We start from the raw sequence: 21,628 nt of genomic DNA, 5'->3' as shown, positions 1-21,628 counted from the left end.
TAGATTCTCTTTAGTATATACACACAGAGGTGAGGTAGATTCTCCTCAGTATACACACACAGAGGTGAGGTAGATTCTCCTCAGTATATACACATAGAGGTGAGGTAGATTCTCCTCAGTATATACACATAGAGGTGAGGTAGATTCTCCTCAGTATATACACATAGAGGTGAGGTAGATTCTCCTTAGTATATACACATAGAGGTCAATTATATTCTCCTCAGTATACACACATAGAGGTGAGGTAGATTCTCCTCAGTATATAAACACAGAGGGGAGGTAGATTCTCCTCAGTATATACACATAGAGGTGAGGTAGATTCTCCTCAGTATATACACATAGAGGAGTGTTAGTGTCTCTTCAGTATATAAACACAGAGGTGAGGTAGATTCTCCTTAGTATATACACACAGAGGTGAGGTAGATTCTCCTTAGTATATACACACAGAGGTGAGGTAGATTCTCCTCAGTATATAAACACAGAGGTGAGGTAGATTCTTCTCAGTATATACACATAGAGGTGAGGTAGATTCCTCTAAGTATATACAAATAGAGGTGAGGTACATTCTCCTCAGTACATACACAAAGAGGTGAGGCAGATTCTCCTTAGTATATACACACAGAGGTGAGGTAGATTCTCCTTAGTATATACACACAGAGGTGAGGTAGATTCTCTTTAGTATATACACACAGAGGTGAGGTAGATTCTCCTCAGTATACACACACAGAGGTGAGGTAGATTCTCCTCAGTATATACACATAGAGGTGAGGTAGATTCTCCTCAGTATATACACATAGAGGTGAGGTAGATTCTCCTTAGTATATACACATAGAGGTCAATTATATTCTCCTCAGTATACACACATAGAGGTGAGGTAGATTCTCCTCAGTATATAAACACAGAGGGGAGGTAGATTCTCCTCAGTATATACACATAGAGGAGTGTTAGTGTCTCTTCAGTATATAAACACAGAGGTGAGGTAGATTCTCCTTAGTATATAAACACAGAGGGGAGGTAGATTCTCCTCAGTATATACACATAGAGGTGAGGTAGATTCTCCTCAGTATATACACATAGAGGAGTGTTAGTGTCTCTTCAGTATATAAACACAGAGGTGAGGTAGATTCTCCTTAGTATATACACACAGAGGTGAGGTAGATTCTCCTTAGTATATACACACAGAGGTGAGGTAGATTCTCCTCAGTATATAAACACAGAGGTGAGGTAGATTCTTCTCAGTATATACACATAGAGGTGAGGTAGATTCCTCTAAGTATATACAAATAGAGGTGAGGTACATTCTCCTCAGTACATACACAAAGAGGTGAGGCAGATTCTCCTTAGTATATACACACAGAGGTGAGGTAGATTCTCCTTAGTATATACACACAGAGGTGAGGTAGATTCTCTTTAGTATATACACACAGAGGTGAGGTAGATTCTCCTTAGTATATACACACACAGAAGTCAATTATATTCTCCTCAGTATATACACATAGAGGAGTGTTAATGTCTCTTCAGTACATACACATAAAGGTGAGGTAGATATATACACACAGAGGCTAGTTATGTTCTCCTCAGTATAAACACATAGAGGAGTGTTAGTGTCCCCCCAGTATATAAACACAGAGGTGAGGTAGATTCTCCTCAGTATATACACATAGAGGAGTGTTAGTGTCTCTTCAGTACATACACATAAAGGTGACGTAGATACTCTTTAATATATACACACAGAGGCCAGTTATGTTCTCCTCAGTATATACACATAGAGGAGTGTTAGTGTCACCTCACTCAGTATATACACAGAGGTGAGGTAGATTCTCCTCAGTATATACAAATAGAGGTGAGGTAGATTCTCCTCAGTATATACACATAGAGGTGAGGTAGATTCTCCTCAGTATACACACATAGAGGTGAAGTAGATTCTCCTCAGTATATACACATAGAGGTGAGGTAGATTCTCCTCAGTATATACACATTGAGGTGAGGTAGATTCTCCTCAGTATATACACATTGAGGTGAGGTAGATTCTCCTCAGTATATACACATTGAGGTGAGGTAGATTCTCCTCAGTATATACACACACAGAGGCCAGTTATATTCTCCTCAGTATATACACATAGAGGAGTGTTAGTGTCTCCCCAGTATATAAACACAGAGGTGTGGTAGATTCTCCTCAGTATATACGCATAGAGGTGAGGTAGATTCTCCTCAGTATATACACGTAGAGGTGAGGTAGATTCTCCTTAGTAAATACACACACAGAGGTCAATTATATTTTCCTCAGTATATACACATAAAGGAGTGTTAGTGTCTCTTCAGTACATACACATAAAGGTGAGGTAGATACTCTTCAATATATACACACAGAGGCCAGTTATATTCTCCTCAGTATATACACATAGAGGAGTGTTAGTGTCTCCCCAGTATATAAACACAGAGGTGAGGTAGATTCTCCTCAGTATATAAACACAGAGGTGAGGTAGAGTCTTCTCAGTATATACACAGAGGTGAGGTAGATTCCTCTAAGTATATACAAATAGAGGTGAGGTATATTCTCCTCAGTATATACACACAGAGGTGAGGTAGATTCTCCTTAGTATATACACACAGAGGTGAGGTAGATTCTCCTTAGTATATACACCCAGAGGTGAGGTAGATTCTCCTTAGTATATACACCCAGAGGTGAGGTAGATTCTCCTCAGTATATACACACACAGAGGTGAGGTAGATTCTCCTTAGTATATACACACAGAGGTGAGGTAGATTCTCCTCAGTATACACACATAGAGGCGAGGTAGATTCTCCTCAATATATACACATAGAGGTGAGGTAGATTCTCCTCAGTATACACACACAGAGGTGAGGTAGATTCTCCTCAGTATATACACATAGAGGTGAGGTAGATTCTCCTCAGTATATACACATAGAGGTGAGGTAGATTCTCCTCAGTATATACACATAGAGGTGAGGTAGATTCTCCTTAGTATATACACATAGAGGTCAATTATATTCTCCTCAGTATACACACATAGAGGTGAGGTAGATTCTCCTCAGTATATAAACACAGAGGGGAGGTAGATTCTCCTCAGTATATACACATAGAGGTGAGGTAGATTCTCCTCAGTATATACACATAGAGGAGTGTTAGTGTCTCTTCAGTATATAAACACAGAGGTGAGGTAGATTCTCCTTAGTATATACACACAGAGGTGAGGTAGATTCTCCTTAGTATATACACACAGAGGTGAGGTAGATTCTCCTCAGTATATAAACACAGAGGTGAGGTAGATTCTTCTCAGTATATACACATAGAGGTGAGGTAGATTCCTCTAAGTATATACAAATAGAGGTGAGGTACATTCTCCTCAGTACATACACAAAGAGGTGAGGCAGATTCTCCTTAGTATATACACACAGAGGTGAGGTAGATTCTCCTAAGTATATACACACAGAGGTGAGGTAGATTCTCTTTAGTATATACACACAGAGGTGAGGTAGATTCTCCTCAGTATACACACACAGAGGTGAGGTAGATTCTCCTCAGTATATACACATAGAGGTGAGGTAGATTCTCCTCAGTATATACACATAGAGGTGAGGTAGATTCTCCTTAGTATATACACATAGAGGTCAATTATATTCTCCTCAGTATACACACATAGAGGTGAGGTAGATTCTCCTCAGTATATAAACACAGAGGGGAGGTAGATTCTCCTCAGTATATACACATAGAGGTGAGGTAGATTCTCCTCAGTATATACACATAGAGGAGTGTTAGTGTCTCTTCAGTATATAAACACAGAGGTGAGGTAGATTCTCCTTAGTATATACACACAGAGGTGAGGTAGATTCTCCTCAGTATATAAACACAGAGGTGAGGTAGATTCTTCTCAGTATATACACATAGAGGTGAGGTAGATTCCTCTAAGTATATACAAATAGAGGTGAGGTACATTCTCCTCAGTACATACACAAAGAGGTGAGGCAGATTCTCCTTAGTATATACACACAGAGGTGAGGTAGATTCTCCTTAGTATATACACACAGAGGTGAGGTAGATTCTCTTTAGTATATACACACAGAGGTGAGGTAGATTCTCCTCAGTATACACACACAGAGGTGAGGTAGATTCTCCTCAGTATATACACATAGAGGTGAGGTAGATTCTCCTCAGTATATACACATAGAGGTGAGGTAGATTCTCCTTAGTATATACACATAGAGGTCAATTATATTCTCCTCAGTATACACACATAGAGGTGAGGTAGATTCTCCTCAGTATATAAACACAGAGGGGAGGTAGATTCTCCTCAGTATATACACATAGAGGAGTGTTAGTGTCTCTTCAGTATATAAACACAGAGGTGAGGTAGATTCTCCTTAGTATATAAACACAGAGGGGAGGTAGATTCTCCTCAGTATATACACATAGAGGTGAGGTAGATTCTCCTCAGTATATACACATAGAGGAGTGTTAGTGTCTCTTCAGTATATAAACACAGAGGTGAGGTAGATTCTCCTTAGTATATACACACAGAGGTGAGGTAGATTCTCCTTAGTATATACACACAGAGGTGAGGTAGATTCTCCTCAGTATATAAACACAGAGGTGAGGTAGATTCTTCTCAGTATATACACATAGAGGTGAGGTAGATTCCTCTAAGTATATACAAATAGAGGTGAGGTACATTCTCCTCAGTACATACACAAAGAGGTGAGGCAGATTCTCCTTAGTATATACACACAGAGGTGAGGTAGATTCTCCTTAGTATATACACACAGAGGTGAGGTAGATTCTCTTTAGTATATACACACAGAGGTGAGGTAGATTCTCCTTAGTATATACACACACAGAAGTCAATTATATTCTCCTCAGTATATACACATAGAGGAGTGTTAATGTCTCTTCAGTACATACACATAAAGGTGAGGTAGATATATACACACAGAGGCTAGTTATGTTCTCCTCAGTATAAACACATAGAGGAGTGTTAGTGTCCCCCCAGTATATAAACACAGAGGTGAGGTAGATTCTCCTCAGTATATACACATAGAGGAGTGTTAGTGTCTCTTCAGTACATACACATAAAGGTGACGTAGATACTCTTTAATATATACACACAGAGGCCAGTTATGTTCTCCTCAGTATATACACATAGAGGAGTGTTAGTGTCACCTCACTCAGTATATACACAGAGGTGAGGTAGATTCTCCTCAGTATATACAAATAGAGGTGAGGTAGATTCTCCTCAGTATATACACATAGAGGTGAGGTAGATTCTCCTCAGTATACACACATAGAGGTGAAGTAGATTCTCCTCAGTATATACACATAGAGGTGAGGTAGATTCTCCTCAGTATATACACATAGAGGTGAGGTAGATTCTCCTCAGTATACACACATAGAGGTGAAGTAGATTCTCCTCAGTATATACACATAGAGGTGAGGTAGATTCTCCTCAGTATATACACATAGAGGTGAGGTAGATTCTCCTCAGTATATACACATAGAGGTGAGGTAGATTCTCCTCAGTATATACACATAGAGGTGAGGTAGATTCTCCTCAGTATATACACATAGAGGTGAGGTAGATTCTCCTCAGTATATACACATAGAGGTGAGGTAGATTCTCCTCAGTATATACACATAGAGGTGAGGTAGATTCTCCTCAGTATATACACATAGAGGTGAGGTAGATTCTCCTCAGTATACACACATAGAGGTGAAGTAGATTCTCCTCAGTATATACACATAGAGGTGAGGTAGATTCTCCTCAGTATATACACATAGAGGTGAGGTAGATTCTCCTCAGTATATACACATAGAGGTGAGGTAGATTCTCCTCAGTATATACACATAGAGGTGAGGTAGATTCTCCTCAGTATATACACATAGAGGTGAGGTAGAATCTCCTCAGTATATACACATAGAGGTGAGGTAGAATCTCCTCAGTATATACACATAGAGGTGAGGTAGATTCTCCTCAGTATATACACATAAAGGTGAGGCAGATTCTCCTCAGTATATACACATAAAGGTGAGGTAGATTCTCCTCAGTATATACACATAGAGGTGAGGTAGATTCTCCTCAGTATATACACATAGAGGTGAGGTAGATTCTCCTCAGTATACACACATAGAGGTGAGGTAGATTCTCCTCAGTATATAAACATAGAGGTGAGGTAGATTCTCCTCAGTATATAAACATAGAGGTGAGGTAGATTCTCCTCAGTATACACACATAGAGGTGAGGTAGATTCTCCTCAGTATATACACATAGAGGTGAGGTAGATTCTCCTCAGTATACACACATAGAGGTGAAGTAGATTCTCCTCAGTATACACACATAGATGTGAGGTAGATTCTCCTCAGTATATACACATAGAGGTGAGGTAGATTCTCCTCAGTATATACACATAGAGGTGAGGTAGATTCTCCTCAGTATATACACATAGAGGTGAGGTAGATTCTCCTCAGTATATACACATAGAGGTGAGGTAGATTCTCCTCAGTATATACACATAGAGGTGAGGTAGATTCTCCTCAGTATATACACATAGAGGTGAGGTAGATTCTCCTCAGTATATACACATAGAGGTGAGGTAGATTCTCCTCAGTATATACACATAGAGGTGAGGTAGAATCTCCTCAGTATATACACATAGAGGTGAGGTGGATTCTCCTCAGTATATACACATAGAGGTGAGGTAGATTCTCCTCAGTATATACACATAGAGGTGAGGTAGATTCTCCTCGGTATATACACATAGAGGTGAGGTAGATTCTCCTCAGTATATACACATAGAGGTGAGGTAGATTCTCCTCGGTATATACACATAGAGGTGAGGTAGATTCTCCTCGGTATATACACATAGAGGTGAGGTAGATTCTCCTCGGTATATACACATAGAGGTGAGGTAGATTCTCCTCGGTATATACACATAGAGGTGAGGTAGATTCTCCTCGGTATATACACATAGAGGTGAGGTAGATTCTCCTCGGTATATACACATAGAGGTGAGGTAGATTCTCCTCGGTATATACACATAGAGGTGAGGTAGATTCTCCTCAGTATATACACATAGAGGTGAGGTAGATTCTCCTCAGTATATACACATAGAAGTGAGGTAGATTCTCCTCAGTATATACACATAGAGGTGAGGTAGATTCTCCTCAGTATATACACATAGAGGTGAGGTAGATTCTCCTCAGTATATACACATAGAGGTGAGGTAGATTCTCCTCAGTATATACACATAGAGGTGAGGTAGATTCTCCTCAGTATATACACATAGAGGTGAGGTAGATTCTCCTTAGTATATACACACAGAGGTCAATTATATTCTCCTCAGTATATACACATAGAGGTGAGGTAGATTTTCCTCAGTATATACACACAGAGGTGAGTTAGATTCTCCTTAGTATATACACACAGAGGTGAGGTAGATTCTCCTTAGTATATACACACAGAGGTGAGGTAGATTCTCCTTAGTATATACACACAGAGGTGAAGTAGATTCTCCTTAGTATATACACACAGAGGTGAGGTAGATTCTCCTTAGTATATACACACACAGAAGTCAATTATATTCTCCTCAGTATATACACATGGAGGAGTGTTAGTGTCTCTTCAGTACATACACATAAAGGTGAGGTAGATACTCTTCAATATATACACACAGAGGCTAGTTATGTTCTCCTCAGTATAAACACATAGAGGAGTGTTGCTGTCCGACCAGTATATAAACACAGAGGTGAGGTAGATTCTTCTCAGTATATACAAATAGAGGTGAGGTAGATTCTCCTCAGTATATAAACACAGAGGTGATGTAGATTCTCCTCAGTATATACAAATAGAGGTGAGGTAGATTCTCCTCAGTATATACACATAGAGGTGAGGTAGATTCTCCTCAGTATATACACATAGAAGTGAGGTAGATTCTCCTCAGTATATACACATAGAGGTGAGGTAGATTCTCCTCAGTATATACACATAGAGGTGAGGTAGATTCTCCTCAGTATATACACATAGAGGTGAGGTAGATTCTCCTCAGTATATACACATAGAGGTGAGGTAGATTCTCCTCAGTATATACACATAGAGGTGAGGTAGATTCTCCTTAGTATATACACACAGAGGTCAATTATATTCTCCTCAGTATATACACATAGAGGTGAGGTAGATTTTCCTCAGTATATACACACAGAGGTGAGTTAGATTCTCCTTAGTATATACACACAGAGGTGAGGTAGATTCTCCTTAGTATATACACACAGAGGTGAGGTAGATTCTCCTTAGTATATACACACAGAGGTGAAGTAGATTCTCCTTAGTATATACACACAGAGGTGAGGTAGATTCTCCTTAGTATATACACACACAGAAGTCAATTATATTCTCCTCAGTATATACACATGGAGGAGTGTTAGTGTCTCTTCAGTACATACACATAAAGGTGAGGTAGATACTCTTCAATATATACACACAGAGGCTAGTTATGTTCTCCTCAGTATAAACACATAGAGGAGTGTTGCTGTCCGACCAGTATATAAACACAGAGGTGAGGTAGATTCTTCTCAGTATATACAAATAGAGGTGAGGTAGATTCTCCTCAGTATATAAACACAGAGGTGATGTAGATTCTCCTCAGTATATACAAATAGAGGTGAGGTAGATTCTCCTTAGTATATACACACACAGAGGTGAGGTAGATTCTCCTTAGTATATACACATAAAGGTGAGGTAGATTCTCCTCAGTATATACACATAAAGGTGAGGTAGATTCTTCTCAGTATATACACACAGAGGTGAGGTAGATTCTTCTCAGTATATACAAATAGAGGTGAGGTAGATTCTCCTCAGCATTTACAAATAGAGGTGAGGTAGATTCTCCTCAGTATATACACATAGAGGTGAGGTAGATTCTCCTTAGTATATACACATAGAGGTGAGGTAGATTCTCCTTAGCATATACACATAGAGGTGAGGTAGATTCTCCTTAGTATATACACATAGAGGTGAGGTAGATTCTCCTTAGTATATACACATAGAGGTGAGGTAGATTCTCCTTAGTATATACACATAGAGGTGAGGTAGATTCTCCTTAGCATATACACATAGAGGTGAGGTAGATTCTCCTTAGTATATACACATAGAGGTGAGGTAGATTCTCCTTAGTATATACACATAGAGGTGAGGTAGATTCTCCTTAGTATATACACATAGAGGTGAGGTAGATTCTCCTTAGTATATACACATAGAGGTGAGGTAGATTCTCCTTAGTATACACATAGAGGTGAGGTAGATTCTCCTTAGTATATACACACACACAGAGGTGAGGTGGATCCTCCTCAGTCAATCACAATTAGAGCTACCAGCAGGGGGGGATTTTAAATCCCCGCATGCTGATAGCTCAGAACTACAGAGTCGGGGACAGCGGCAGAAGTTTCGGCTGAGCCCCGTCAGGCGAAGGGAGGTGAGTATGTATTATTTTTATTTTTTACACTATTTTAAATGGCTTTTCAGGGAGGGACTTATGAAGCCCTTCCCTGAAAAGCCATTGACGGCTGAGATCTACAGAGCCGGGGAGGCGAGTATGTTTTTTGTTTTTTTAACACTTTGTTTTTCAGGGAAGGGCTTATATTTAAAGCCCTTCCCTGAAAAACATTTCAAGGGTGCCGGCAGCAGGATCCTCCACCGCAGCTGTCTTGTGTGACAGCTGCGGTAGGGAATACATACATAGTAACATAGTATGTAAGGCCGAATGAAGACAATGTCCATCTAGTCCAGCCTGTTTATCCTCCTGTGTTGTTGATTCAGAGGAAGGCAAAAAACCCCAAGAGGCAGGAGCCAATTAGCCCTTTTCGGGGAAAAATTCCTTCTCGACTCCCTAATGGCAATCAGACTAATCCCTGGATCAACCCCTAATAGTTCCTATCCGCCTGTATACCCGGATTAACAATTAACCTAAGATTTATAACCTATAATATCCTTCCCCTTTTAAACTGTTCTATGGATTTTGCCATCACCACGTCCTCAGGCAGAGAGTTCCACAGTCTCACTGCTCTTACAGTAAAGAACCCTTTTCTGTGTTGGCAATGAAACCTGCTTTCCTCTAAACATAGCGGATGCCCTCTTGTTACCGTCGCAGTCCTGGGTATAAACAGATCATGGGAGAGATCCTTGTATTGTCCCCTCATGTATTTATACATAGTTATTTGATCACCCCTTAGCCTTCTTTTTTGTAGAGTAAATAGTCCCTCTCTGGGTATTCCAGTCCTCTCATTCCATATATTAGTTTAGTTGCCTTTCTTTGAACCCCCTCCAGTACTGTAACATCTTTCCTGAGCACCGTTGTCCATAACTGTACGGAGTATTCCATGTGGGGCCTGACAAGTGCCTTATATAGTGGAAGGATAATGTTCTCGTCTCTTGCCCCTATACCTCTTTTAATGCACCCCAAGACTTTATTTGCTTTTGCAGCAGCTGACTGGCATTGGTTACTCCAGTTTAGTCTACAATACATTAGTACCCCCAGGTCTTTTTCCATATCACTTTTCCCTAGCTGTACCCCATTTAGTGTATATAACCCCGCAGGAATTTAGAATTCCTCTGCTGCATCTGTCACAGATGTGGCAGGTGCAGCAGGGAATTCTTTTTCCTTGCATGGATGCAGGAAACATGTAAAGCCCTTCCCTGAAAAAGAATGCAGGGGTGCCAGCAGAGCATTGTTTTCAATGGAGCAGTCAAAAGATGGCAACAAGCGAAAAGTAAACGAATTACGCACGATGGCTTCTCGTTTAGATGTTATGATTATTGTGCAATCAACAGTCATTCCATGTAAACATGGTGACCAACAGGGTGACAAGCCATAATTAGCTCACTAATCACTAGTCCTTCAGGTTTAGCTTACTTAAGAAATAGTTGTTGATTGATAAGCCGGGTCGTATAAAGTCACAGTAGTTCGTACTGAACAACTTGCAAACAAATTTGCAAGAAGATACCCCTACATGTGATATGTTGGCAAATATTAGTGAACAATAAGGGGTCCTTCCCACGGAAAGGTGGGAAGGCCCGCAGCTATTAGGCTCTATTTGCCGCGGGTGTAAATGCGGACGGCTTCCATTGCAGTCAATGGAAGCCGTCCGTCACGCTATCTTCCGCTGTAGCACAGCAGAAGATAGCGTGAAACCGCTTCCCCGCCTACTGCCGCTGCGTCATGTGACGCTATGGGCGTGTCATGTGACGTGGCTGGCGTGTCACGCCGAAGCGTCCTGCGGGACGTAGGACGCTGGATCCGCAGGTAAGTATTGGGGTCTCTGGGGGGCGCCGTGTTCTGTGTAAACGCTGTCTAAGCCCGGGCTTACACAAGCGCATTTGAGTTGCGTATTACGGTAAAACGCGGCAATTTAAATACATTGATTTTCACTGTTCCACTCACACTTGAGTATATTCATTGCGTATAAAACACACATAAAAAAAAGAACGCAGCATGTTCTATTTCACCCTGTATTACGTATGATGGAGCTCTATTGTCTTCTATGGGTGCATACTACAACACTGTACATACACAATTACATTGCGTATGTGTGGCGTTTTCAAGCAACGCTGCTATGAGACAAGTAAAAAAAAAAAAAAAAAGAACAATCAAGCCAGTGCATGACAGCATGAGTGAGATACAGGGTCATGCTCAGGCTAAAAATGTGACAATAGCAGCTCCACACGCTTTATATGCAGCTTTTCACCATACTTTTGTGTGAGTCCGGTCTAAAACAAACTAGAAAATCAAGCTGCTAAAACAAAATACTTCTTATAAAAATGTGTAATAGCAGCAAAATGTAAAAAAAAACATTTCTTGCCTCAAAAACGATAAAGATCCATTTAATCATTATAAAATAATAAATCATTAAAAAATGGCAATAAGAGTCTATATACAAAATACAAAAAAATGTGAACACTGTATAAAAAAAATTTGTAAGTAAAGGAGGAGTCTAACTCTAAGGCCGATCCCACACGACCAAATTTGAATTGTAGTTTCCGCGAGCGTTTGATCGCTGGTAATATACAGTTCAATCAAATGCATTGCATTACACTGTTCCGCTCACATTACCGTGTCGCAATTGCGTAATCCACCAGTGGAAAATAAAAACTCAGCATGCTCTATTTTATCACAAATATCCGCAACAGAGAGAACATTGTTCTCTATGGTCATGGATATACTCACAGCCCAAGCGGGTATCTGCGTCACCATGATGTGACGGCACAGAAGATATAAACAAATGAAAAAAGTACTGCGCATGACCGCCAGGGTGAGTACGCAGCCATGTACAGTACAATTTCACAGCCATACGCGGCGTATGCAGGGTCATGGCCAGGCTCACAGCTGGAATCTGCTGTGGGCCTCTGCAAGTGGATTCCGCTTACGGCCGTGTGAGCCCGGCCTAAGAGGGGAGGCAGACACTGTATGCTGGGAAAAGCTCTAATCAAAGGCGTAACCTGAAGTTTTGGGACTTTCACGATTCAAAAAATCTACTGCACATTTTACAAAAAAATTGAAAAGTGCACATGATTGTGCTTTTCAAATGATCTTAAATAAATGTATGCCAATGCCAAAAGGAAGTAATTCCGTGTTTCCCCAAAAGTAGGACCTAACCTGAAGATAAGCCCCACCCTGATTTTCAGTGCTGAAGGTGGGAGGGAAGGGGGGCTAGCAATACTTACCTAGCAGGCGCCGTCCAGGTCCCTCCCGCTGGTCTACAGAGCTCTTGCTTCAGTCCTCAGCCGCTGACAGAACATCACTTTCTGGTGACGGAGTTCGTAAACTCTGCCTCCAGGAAGCGATTGCTCCGATTGGTTCTCGAGCGCTGAGGCTGAGCCAATTAATGCAGCGCTCGATGAACCAATCAAAGCCCTCACTTACTGGAGGTGGGGTTTACGAACTCCGTCACCAGAAAGTGATGTTCTGACGGCGGCTGAGGACTACAGCAAGCGCGCCAGAGCTCCAGAGACCAGCGAGAGGGACCTGCTAGGTAAGTATAAAACAACCCCCCGAAAATAAGACCCTGTGCCTCTTTTAGGGCAAAAGTGAATATAAGACAGGGTCTTATTTTGGGGGAAAACATGCTGTGTGTGTGTATATATATATATATATATACACACACACACACACACACACGCACACACACATATGGGGATTTAATAACAAACTGCAAAGGAAGGGTACACAATCCGCACATCACTGAAAAGAGGAAGATTCATAGTTTTTTATGACCAGTAAACTCTATTTTCTACCCCACCGCAGCACCTGATGTCTCGTTACAGTTTTATGGTCCCTGAGACATGCGTGGGTGACAAGTGCTTTTCTGTTTGCATATACAACCAAGTTCAACAAATTTTCTGAGCCACTTGTAAATTTGCTTGTGACAAGGTGGCTGTTTTTGGAATCAGCGCCAGGATTCATGTTGCGCTTGAACAATGGTTTTGCACTTAGCAAAATCAAACACACAGAACTATTTCTGCCGTAGAGTCGCCATTTTCCTATAAACTGTAAATGAAACATCCAGTTCTGTAATGTGGCAGTAAATGAAACTTACTAGTAGGTCATAAAAACTTTGACCCTTCGGCCGCCTGCAGACAGGCAGAAATTCCGTGGCGGGATTCCCCGCAGAATTTCCGCCCGTACAGGATTGCATAACAACACGTAATCCAATGCAGACGGCCGCAGTTTGTCGGTGTGAAATCCCGCGCAGCAAACAAATCGCACAGAAACGTCACTCACCCGCCACCGACTCCGCTCTGCGCATGCGCTGGCTGCCCGGCAGCCGGCACATGAAAGAGCCGGAGCTGCGGGAACGGGTGAGTTCCGCGCTGCTCTCTGCAGGCGCTCGGGTTGGGTCCCGCTGCGAGAATTCTCACAGCCAGATCAGACCCAGCCGTCTGCAGGCGGCCTTCCTCTTTTCAGTGATGTGCGGATTGTGTACCTGTCTTTTGTACTTTGTTTGTAAACAAATCCGCAAATCTTTGCGAATACCCCTGTAGATATATACTGCTGCTTCTTTGTGAATACCCCTGTAGATATATAGTGCTGCTTCTTTGTGAATACCCCTGTAGATATATACTGCTGCCTCTTTGTGAATACCCCTGTAGATATATACTGCTGCCTCTTTGTGAATACCCCTGTAGATATATAGTGCTGCTTCTTTGTGAATACCCCTGTAGATATATACTGCTGCCTCTTTGTGAATACCCCTGTAGATATATACTGCTGCCTCTTTGTGAATACCCCTGTAGATATATACTGCTGCTTCTTTGTGAATACCCCTGTAGATATATACTGCTGCTTCTTTGTGAATACCCCTGTAGATATATACTGCTGCTTCTTTGTGAATACCCCTGTAGATATATACTGCTGCTTCTTTGTGAATACCCCTGTAGATATATACTGCTGCTTCTTTGCGAATACCCCTGTAGGTATATAGTGCTGCTTCTTTGTGAATACCCCTGTAGATATATACTGCTGCTTCTTTGTGAATACCCCTGTAGATATATATTGCTGCTTCTTTGTGAATACCCCTGTAGATATATATTGCTGCTTCTTTGTGAATACCCCTGTAGGTATATACTGCTGCTTCTTTGTGAATACCCCTGTAGATATATAGCCCCCATTGCATTGTAAGATCTCAGAAATCCCAGCAGGCAGGCGGCTTATTCTCCATCTGTACACATGAGGAAGGGATCCCTGGTATCACTCACCGCTGGACCCACAGGATCATCCGGATGCAAATGTGAAGATTTCCATTAGGACGTACAGTACTAGCATGCACACATAGTGGAGGGGTTAAGGCTGGCTCCACAGCTGCTGTGTTCGCCATGTTTTTCATACAATTTTATAATCTAGTTTTACGTGTCTTTTTGCAGCAATATTTGGATGCCGATAGGTAACCATGGCGGAGCACCCAGCAGTCTGCTTCCTCCGGCAGGACGTCTGCATTGTGGATCTGTCATGGACTCTATCGCTATTTTTTATACTAAAGCAGGCGGTTTTACAATGAGCACACAGGAAAGGGATTGGGGTGTTACAGGTATGAGAGCTGGCCACAATAATGGAGTCAGGGTTTGTGTTGGAGACATGAATAATGTATGAACAAGCTTCCTGCTCTAATGGACACAAGAAGGCCATTATCAGGTACTTTCCTGCATTGTTTGTGACAATTTTTGGGAAAAAAACAAAAACATATAGAGTATAAACATGTCGTCCTAAAAGGGGCATTAAGAAAGGAATAAAGATTCTTTCTGATCAGTTTCTATCAGTTCTCAATTATACAGCTGACAATGGTCTAAAATAAAAAAAGGAGTAATCCCTTGTCAATTCCCTGCTGTGGGTGTAATGGTGGGAATGATTGTCCCCTCATCCCCGCTGTTTATATAATAGTGTTGTCTGTGCTGTTCACTCTTTGTCATGTGCTTCTTGAAGTAGTTTGGTATATCTGGTTATTAGTGTTTTCCCCCTTCTGTCAGATGGAGCACTGAACTGCCTATTTGATACCTGCTTGGCTGAGAGCTTTCCTGCAAAATTTGTGTTGACTTCACCTCTTGCCCTGCTCTGGGTGGTTTTGGGAGCCAGCTGGTAACAGCAGCTGAGTGGCTCAAACCCCTGACCAATGGAACCCTGTTGCTCGGGCAGATGTTCACTTCTGTCCGGCAGCATCTGTGTCATATAACCTCCACTTAAGTTACATGGGATTATAAATCATATTTCAATAAGACATGTAGAGACCAATTTTAAGGCATGCATTTCATAGTGTTTCCATATTTTTGTCCACCCCCTGTCTATATATATAAAGACGAAAGCCCTCACTGACTCACTGACTGACTCGCCAAAAGTTCTCCAACTTCCCGATATCGTAGAAACATTAAATTTGGCGCAAGCATAGATTATCTCCAAAATAGGAAAAGTAATTGGGTCCCAACTCGATTATTCAATTCTAGCGCAAAAGAATTGGCGTCGAAATTTTACGTACATAATCTAAATCTGACACTTCCCAATGCCTTAGAAACTTAAAATTTGGCCCGAGCATTGATTATGTCATAAATAGGAAAAGTTAATAGGTCCCAACTCGATTATTCAATTCTATGCGCAAAAGAATTAGCGTCCAAATTTTACGTGTGGAATGTAATTTTCTCACTTTCCGGTGTCATAGAAACAGGAAATTTGGCACGAGCATTGATTATGTCATAAATAGGAAAAGCTAATGGGTCCCAACTTGATTATTCAATTCTATGCGCAAAAGAATTAGCGTCGAAATTTTACATGCGGAATGTAATTTTCTCACTTTCCGGTGTCATAGAAACGGGAAATTTGGCAGGAGCATTGATTATGTCATAAGTAGGAAAAGCTAATGGGTCCCAACTCGATTATTCAATTCTAAGCGCAAAAGAATTAGTGTCCAAATTTTATGTATGGAATCAAATTCTCTCACTTCCTGATGTCATTTTATATAAAGGAAACGTCGCATGGTTACCTCCACGTGGTGTTTCCTGGGTAACGCAGAGAACTATGCAAAATGGTGAACATATTTTTTTTCCTCGGTATCTCTAAAGTAACCACGACTTCATAAGATTTTCCGTGTGAACACCAGATAAACACCAGTACCAAATTAACTCGGGCGAAGCCGGGTATATCAGCTAGTATATAATAAAAGTCATATTGTATGGCGAAATAACTTTAGCTTATATGCAGTTTATATAAAGGACACTACTTGGCACGCTGTATTTAATCAGTCAGCGAAATGTGCTGGAGACAGGCCCCTCGTTGCTGAGGATAACTGAGATTTCGTTAGTGGCCCGACAGAGAGTGCACTATCTCAGGTGCTGGAGAGAAGCGTGTGAGAGCGAAGTTCCCGGGGTTGTGAAAGACTCCACAAATGGAAAGGAGTTGGGAGTGAACCTGAGAGAAATTGAGGTCAGAGGGTGGAGGTTGGAGCCTCCCGACAAGAGATAAAGGAAGCGCAGCGTATATATATTTGTAGCCTAAGGAATTTGTATGTAAGATTGTTGTGACTAGCAGCTACCAGATGGCAAAGAGGAAAGTACCCCCATCACAACAGTACTTGTTTAAGGGCTCCTGTCCACGGGCGATTGGGCATTGCGTTACTCGCGGCGATAATCCGAAGTGCACGCTTTCCATAGCGTTGTTATAGAAAGCGCAGCCCCCTGTCCACGAGTGGAGAATCATAGGGCTTCTCTGCTCACAGGACTCAAATCGTGGCATGTCGCGATTCTCTGCGGTGAGCCTATCTGTCAGATAGGCTCACCACTGAGACCTCTCAGTGCTGTCCCCTCGTGGCGGAATATGGCTGGCGATATTCCGTCACGGCTGTGGACAGGGGGGCTTAAAGGGGTTATCCAGGACTTCACTACTAATTGCCTATCCTCATTGCAGGTCATCGTTTGGTGGAGGTCCGCCACTTTGGATCCCCGTCTGATCAGATGATATCGGGCCAGCTATCATTAGGGTCGGAGGCAGATCAGACAGCTCTGTCCGTAGTGTGGTGGGGTGTTCAGTGTGCATGTGACCACTCAGCCAATCACAGGCTTCAGTAGGGATTACTCAATGGCCACTGACGCCTATGAATTGCTGAGCGGTCACATGCACAATGTATGGCATATGACTGCCTACCGGCTTGTTCCAGGTTCCACTGCGGGAAGCAGACCTCCAGAGCTGAAGAGAGATCCGCTGAAGCAGGTGGCTACACACGGTTTCCTTATTTTATGCTGTTTTAAGGCTGATTTAGGCACGATTTTTGCTATTTAAAAAAAACAAAAATTGCTCAAAGCCGTCTTTTGAGCGATAATCGTTGTGTCTAACTGCACTGACATCGTTTTTGTTAAGCCATCGCTGACCTTTCAGCATGCTGAAAGATCAGTTATCAGTTATTCACAGCGGGATACAGCTGATACTATTGTTTCAGCTGTGTCCGGCTCCCTGAAGACAAGTGGGGTATGAAGAACAGAGCGGTCCAGCTGTGTCCTTCATCCCCCGCTCGGAGCGCTCAGCTGTATAACAGCCGGGCGGTCTGAGCAGAGAACAGCTGGATGCAGAAGACAAGCGGCCACGCTTGTCTTCTGCATCCCCCGCTCGGAGCGCAAAGTGATCGCTCAACGTTCGAGCGATTACCTTGCTTAAGGGCACACAATGATTATCACTCAAAAGTCACTCAAAAGATTTTTTGAGCGATAATCGTTGTGTGTAAACCGGGCTTTAAGCCTGCAAAAAAATATTTAAGGTCCCGGAAAATCCCTTTAAGGCTAGGGTTACATGATAAGTTTGTGCACGACACAAGGCGCATGGCCAAAGATCACAGTTGGATCCTATGGATGTGAATGAGGTCGGGTTGCTGATGACAAGTTGCCGTGACCATGACGTCGCTGGACCCCCGCTGTAGGGTGCGTTCACACTTGGCGCACCACAATCTGCAGCATATTTTACACTGCGGATTTTGGTGTGAATCTGCACTATTTCTGATGTAATTTCGCGCGGCGCAGGAAGCCTCTGAACCAGGGCCGTCATTACCGACACGCCTACTTGCACATGTCCAGATTGCCATATCACACGCCGATGCCTCCCATTATAATCTAAATATAAAATTATGGCCGAACATACAAGGAGACAGTATATAATATACCTATAGCAGACACCCGTAACAGGGAACAGCATAGAATAACCACCTTACTGTACAGGGCGGCCAATACCGCCAATCACTGATACAAAGGAGCACACCGCTGGCCCCACCCTCCAAGGACATCCAATCAGAGGCAAAGGGGGCTGCCACAGCGTTCGATGGGGTCTCAGCACCCACCGATCAAAGCTGACACGTCACTACGGCCAGCGCCACACGAGCGTACACATATGTGCCCAGCGGTTTTATAGAATAAACTATGCTTTTTTGCGCCTGACCTACAGCGCTCTGTTCCGCCCGTGGTTCCATCACACTGGAAATGCCGGGAAAAAGGGAACATACCGGAATTCATGGATGGAACGGACGGACCGGTTATATGTCCGCGGCTGCTGGCGACGCTTCACCCTCCTTCTCGTGTCCCATAATGGAAGAGAAGGCAGTAAATGTCGCTGGCCCCGGACTCCGCAGTGTGCGGGCGGCCTTATACTGACTACTCTTTATCGCTGCGCCGCCGAGCGGTGAACAGGAAATCATCACATCGTTGGAAGATGAAGGGTGGAGTGAAGGACAGATGCCCACAAAGCATCTCAAGGACATAAGAGCGCGATTATCGGCACGCGCAAAAGGCGATACTGTAAACGCTCACAAGTCCCTACATACTCGCTCGCTTCCTTAAAGGGGTTGTCCCGCGCCGAAACGGTTTTTTTTTTTTCAATAGGCCCCCTGTTCGGCGGGAGACAAACCCAATGCATGTGTTAAAAAAAAAAACATTTAGTACTTACCCGAATCCCCGCGCTGCGGCGACTTCTTCCTTACCTTACTAAGATGGCCGCCGGGATCTTCACCCACGATGCACCGCGGGTCTTCTCCCATGGTGCACCGTGGGCTCTGTGCGGTCCATTGCCGATTCCAGCCTCCTGATTGGCTGGAATCGGCACACGTGACGGGGCGGAGCTACAAGGACCAGCTCTCCGGCACGAGCGGCCCCATTCACCAGGGAGAAGACCGGACTGCGCAAGCGCGTCTAAAAACGCCAGAAGACAGCGAAATTAGACGGAACCATGGTGACGGGGACGCTAGCAACAGAACAGGTAAGTGAATAACTTCTGTATGGCTCATATTTAATGCACGATGTATATTACAAAGTGCATTAATATGGCCATACAGAAGTGCTGAACCCCACTTGCTGCCGCGAGACAACCCCTTTAAACTTATCTTTACGTGTAAAAGTCTGTTTCTTTTTTCGCGCGGCGTTTCCGGAGGATCCAGCTGGGATGTCGTATCTGACCGCTGGAAATTACGTTTGCATATGGACGCCGTGATTCCGACATGTTAGCCGATCCACAAGCGACGGGGCTGTGGGGGCATCACGGCCGTCCACATCTACAGCGGATGGAAATCCGAGGATGTATCACATCTGTCCGGATCGCTGCCTATGTAACATAAAGGCATTTTACGTATCGCCAACATATTCCACAGCGCTGTACACACACTGCCATCAAGTCTGAGCTACATGGTGTCAGATCTGTAGATGTCACCTGGAGAGGCACCTGCTGCCACTAGTGACTGCCAAAGTGACAGCAGCACCTCCAGCTGCCGGGGTCAGGCACTGCACACCTGGAGAGGCACCTGCTGCCACTAGTGACAGCCATGGTGACAACCGCCGCCGGGATCAGGTACACAGGCCACCGCTCCTTCCAGGAAACTTTCCCCCATGGCTGCAGACAGCTGGGACGTTACCTGTGTGTAGAGCTCCGCCAGCGCCATCATGCCCTCTGTGTCGGCTCCCACCGCTCTCCGGGCTGTTGAGTCGCGATAGTGCCTTGTCCCGAGCAGCGGCCCAGTGCGCGTCCACGAGCCGCTACCTGCAGCTGAGAGCGGGAGCGCGCCCCGCCTGTCCCGGCACCTGAGCGGGTGTGGCGGGAGGGATGACTGTACAGTCACCGCTCGGCACCTGTTAAAGGCGCAGCGGCCATGGGGCGCCCTGATGGGACTGGTGTGCCGGCAGATATACTCAGTTCTGTCTAGGAGGGTCCCGGGGCTACAGAGATGACCCCCAAACCCGCAGGAGTATGGAGGAGGCCAGCAGTGCTTGTAGGGATGGAGATACGTGAGGGAAGTGGTGACCATGGGGGCCGATAGTCACCTGCACATTAACCCCATGGGAATGGCTGATAACGAAGAGTAGTAGATTGTAGTAAACATGTCAGTTTAGGGCTCAGTACACACCTGCATTCAGGGAGCAGGTGTAGGGCGCCCCCTGGCCGAGGGGTCTGTAACTGCACCGCCCCATTGGCTACAGTGGGGTTTGTTCTATTTCCAGGCAGCTGTTCGCAGTGTGCGGGAATGTACAGGCCAAAATAGCGCAGCCTGTTGTAAATCTGTCATTTATGTGGCGTCTGACTTTATTTAGGGGGTCTGGTATGGGGTTTGAATATACTTAGAGGGTCTGTTCTTGGATTTGAATATATTTGTGGGGGTCTGGTCTGGGATCTGAATATATTTTGGGGGTCTGGGCTGGGATCTGAATATATTTGTGGGGGTCTGGTCTGGGATCTGAATATATTTTGGGGGTCTGGGCTGGGATCTGAATATATTTTGGGGGTCTGGGCTGGGATCTGAATATATTGAGGGGGTCTGGTATCTGAAAATACTTAGCAGACCTGGTCTGGGATCTGAGTACATTTGAGAGGGTCTGCTCTGGGATCTGAATATATTTAAGGGGGTCTGGTCTGGGATCTCAATATACTTATGTGGGTCTGGTCTGGGATCTGAATATATTTATGGGGGTCTGGTCTGGGATCTCAATATACTTATGAGGGTCTGGTCTGGGATCTAAATATATTTATGGGGGTCTGGTCTAGGATCTGAATATATTTAGATCTGGTCTGGTATCTGAATGTACCGTGTTCCCCTGAAAATAAGACCTACCCCGATAATAAGCCC

General features: G+C 43.6%; 1 protein-coding gene across 1 annotated transcript in view; it reads right to left on the bottom strand.

The window, feature by feature from the left end:
- The window catches only part of MYO5C (myosin VC), a 116,951-nt gene extending 96,412 nt beyond the window's left edge, over nucleotides 1-20,539 (bottom strand). The window contains exon 1 of the mRNA XM_066592589.1: nucleotides 20,423-20,539. Coding sequence (XP_066448686.1) covers nucleotides 20,423-20,452 — 30 coding nt within the window. The 5' untranslated portion in view covers nucleotides 20,453-20,539. The remainder of the gene's footprint in view (nucleotides 1-20,422) is intronic.
- Between the last annotated feature and the right edge of the window lie 1,089 nt (nucleotides 20,540-21,628).

The sequence above is a fragment of the Eleutherodactylus coqui genome, chromosome 2 (genome assembly GCF_035609145.1).
Source record: "Eleutherodactylus coqui strain aEleCoq1 chromosome 2, aEleCoq1.hap1, whole genome shotgun sequence".
In the NCBI taxonomy this organism is placed as follows: Eukaryota; Metazoa; Chordata; class Amphibia; order Anura; family Eleutherodactylidae; genus Eleutherodactylus; species Eleutherodactylus coqui.
Note: the sequence above shows the minus strand (reverse complement) of the source record. Positions and strands in the feature narration are given on the sequence as shown.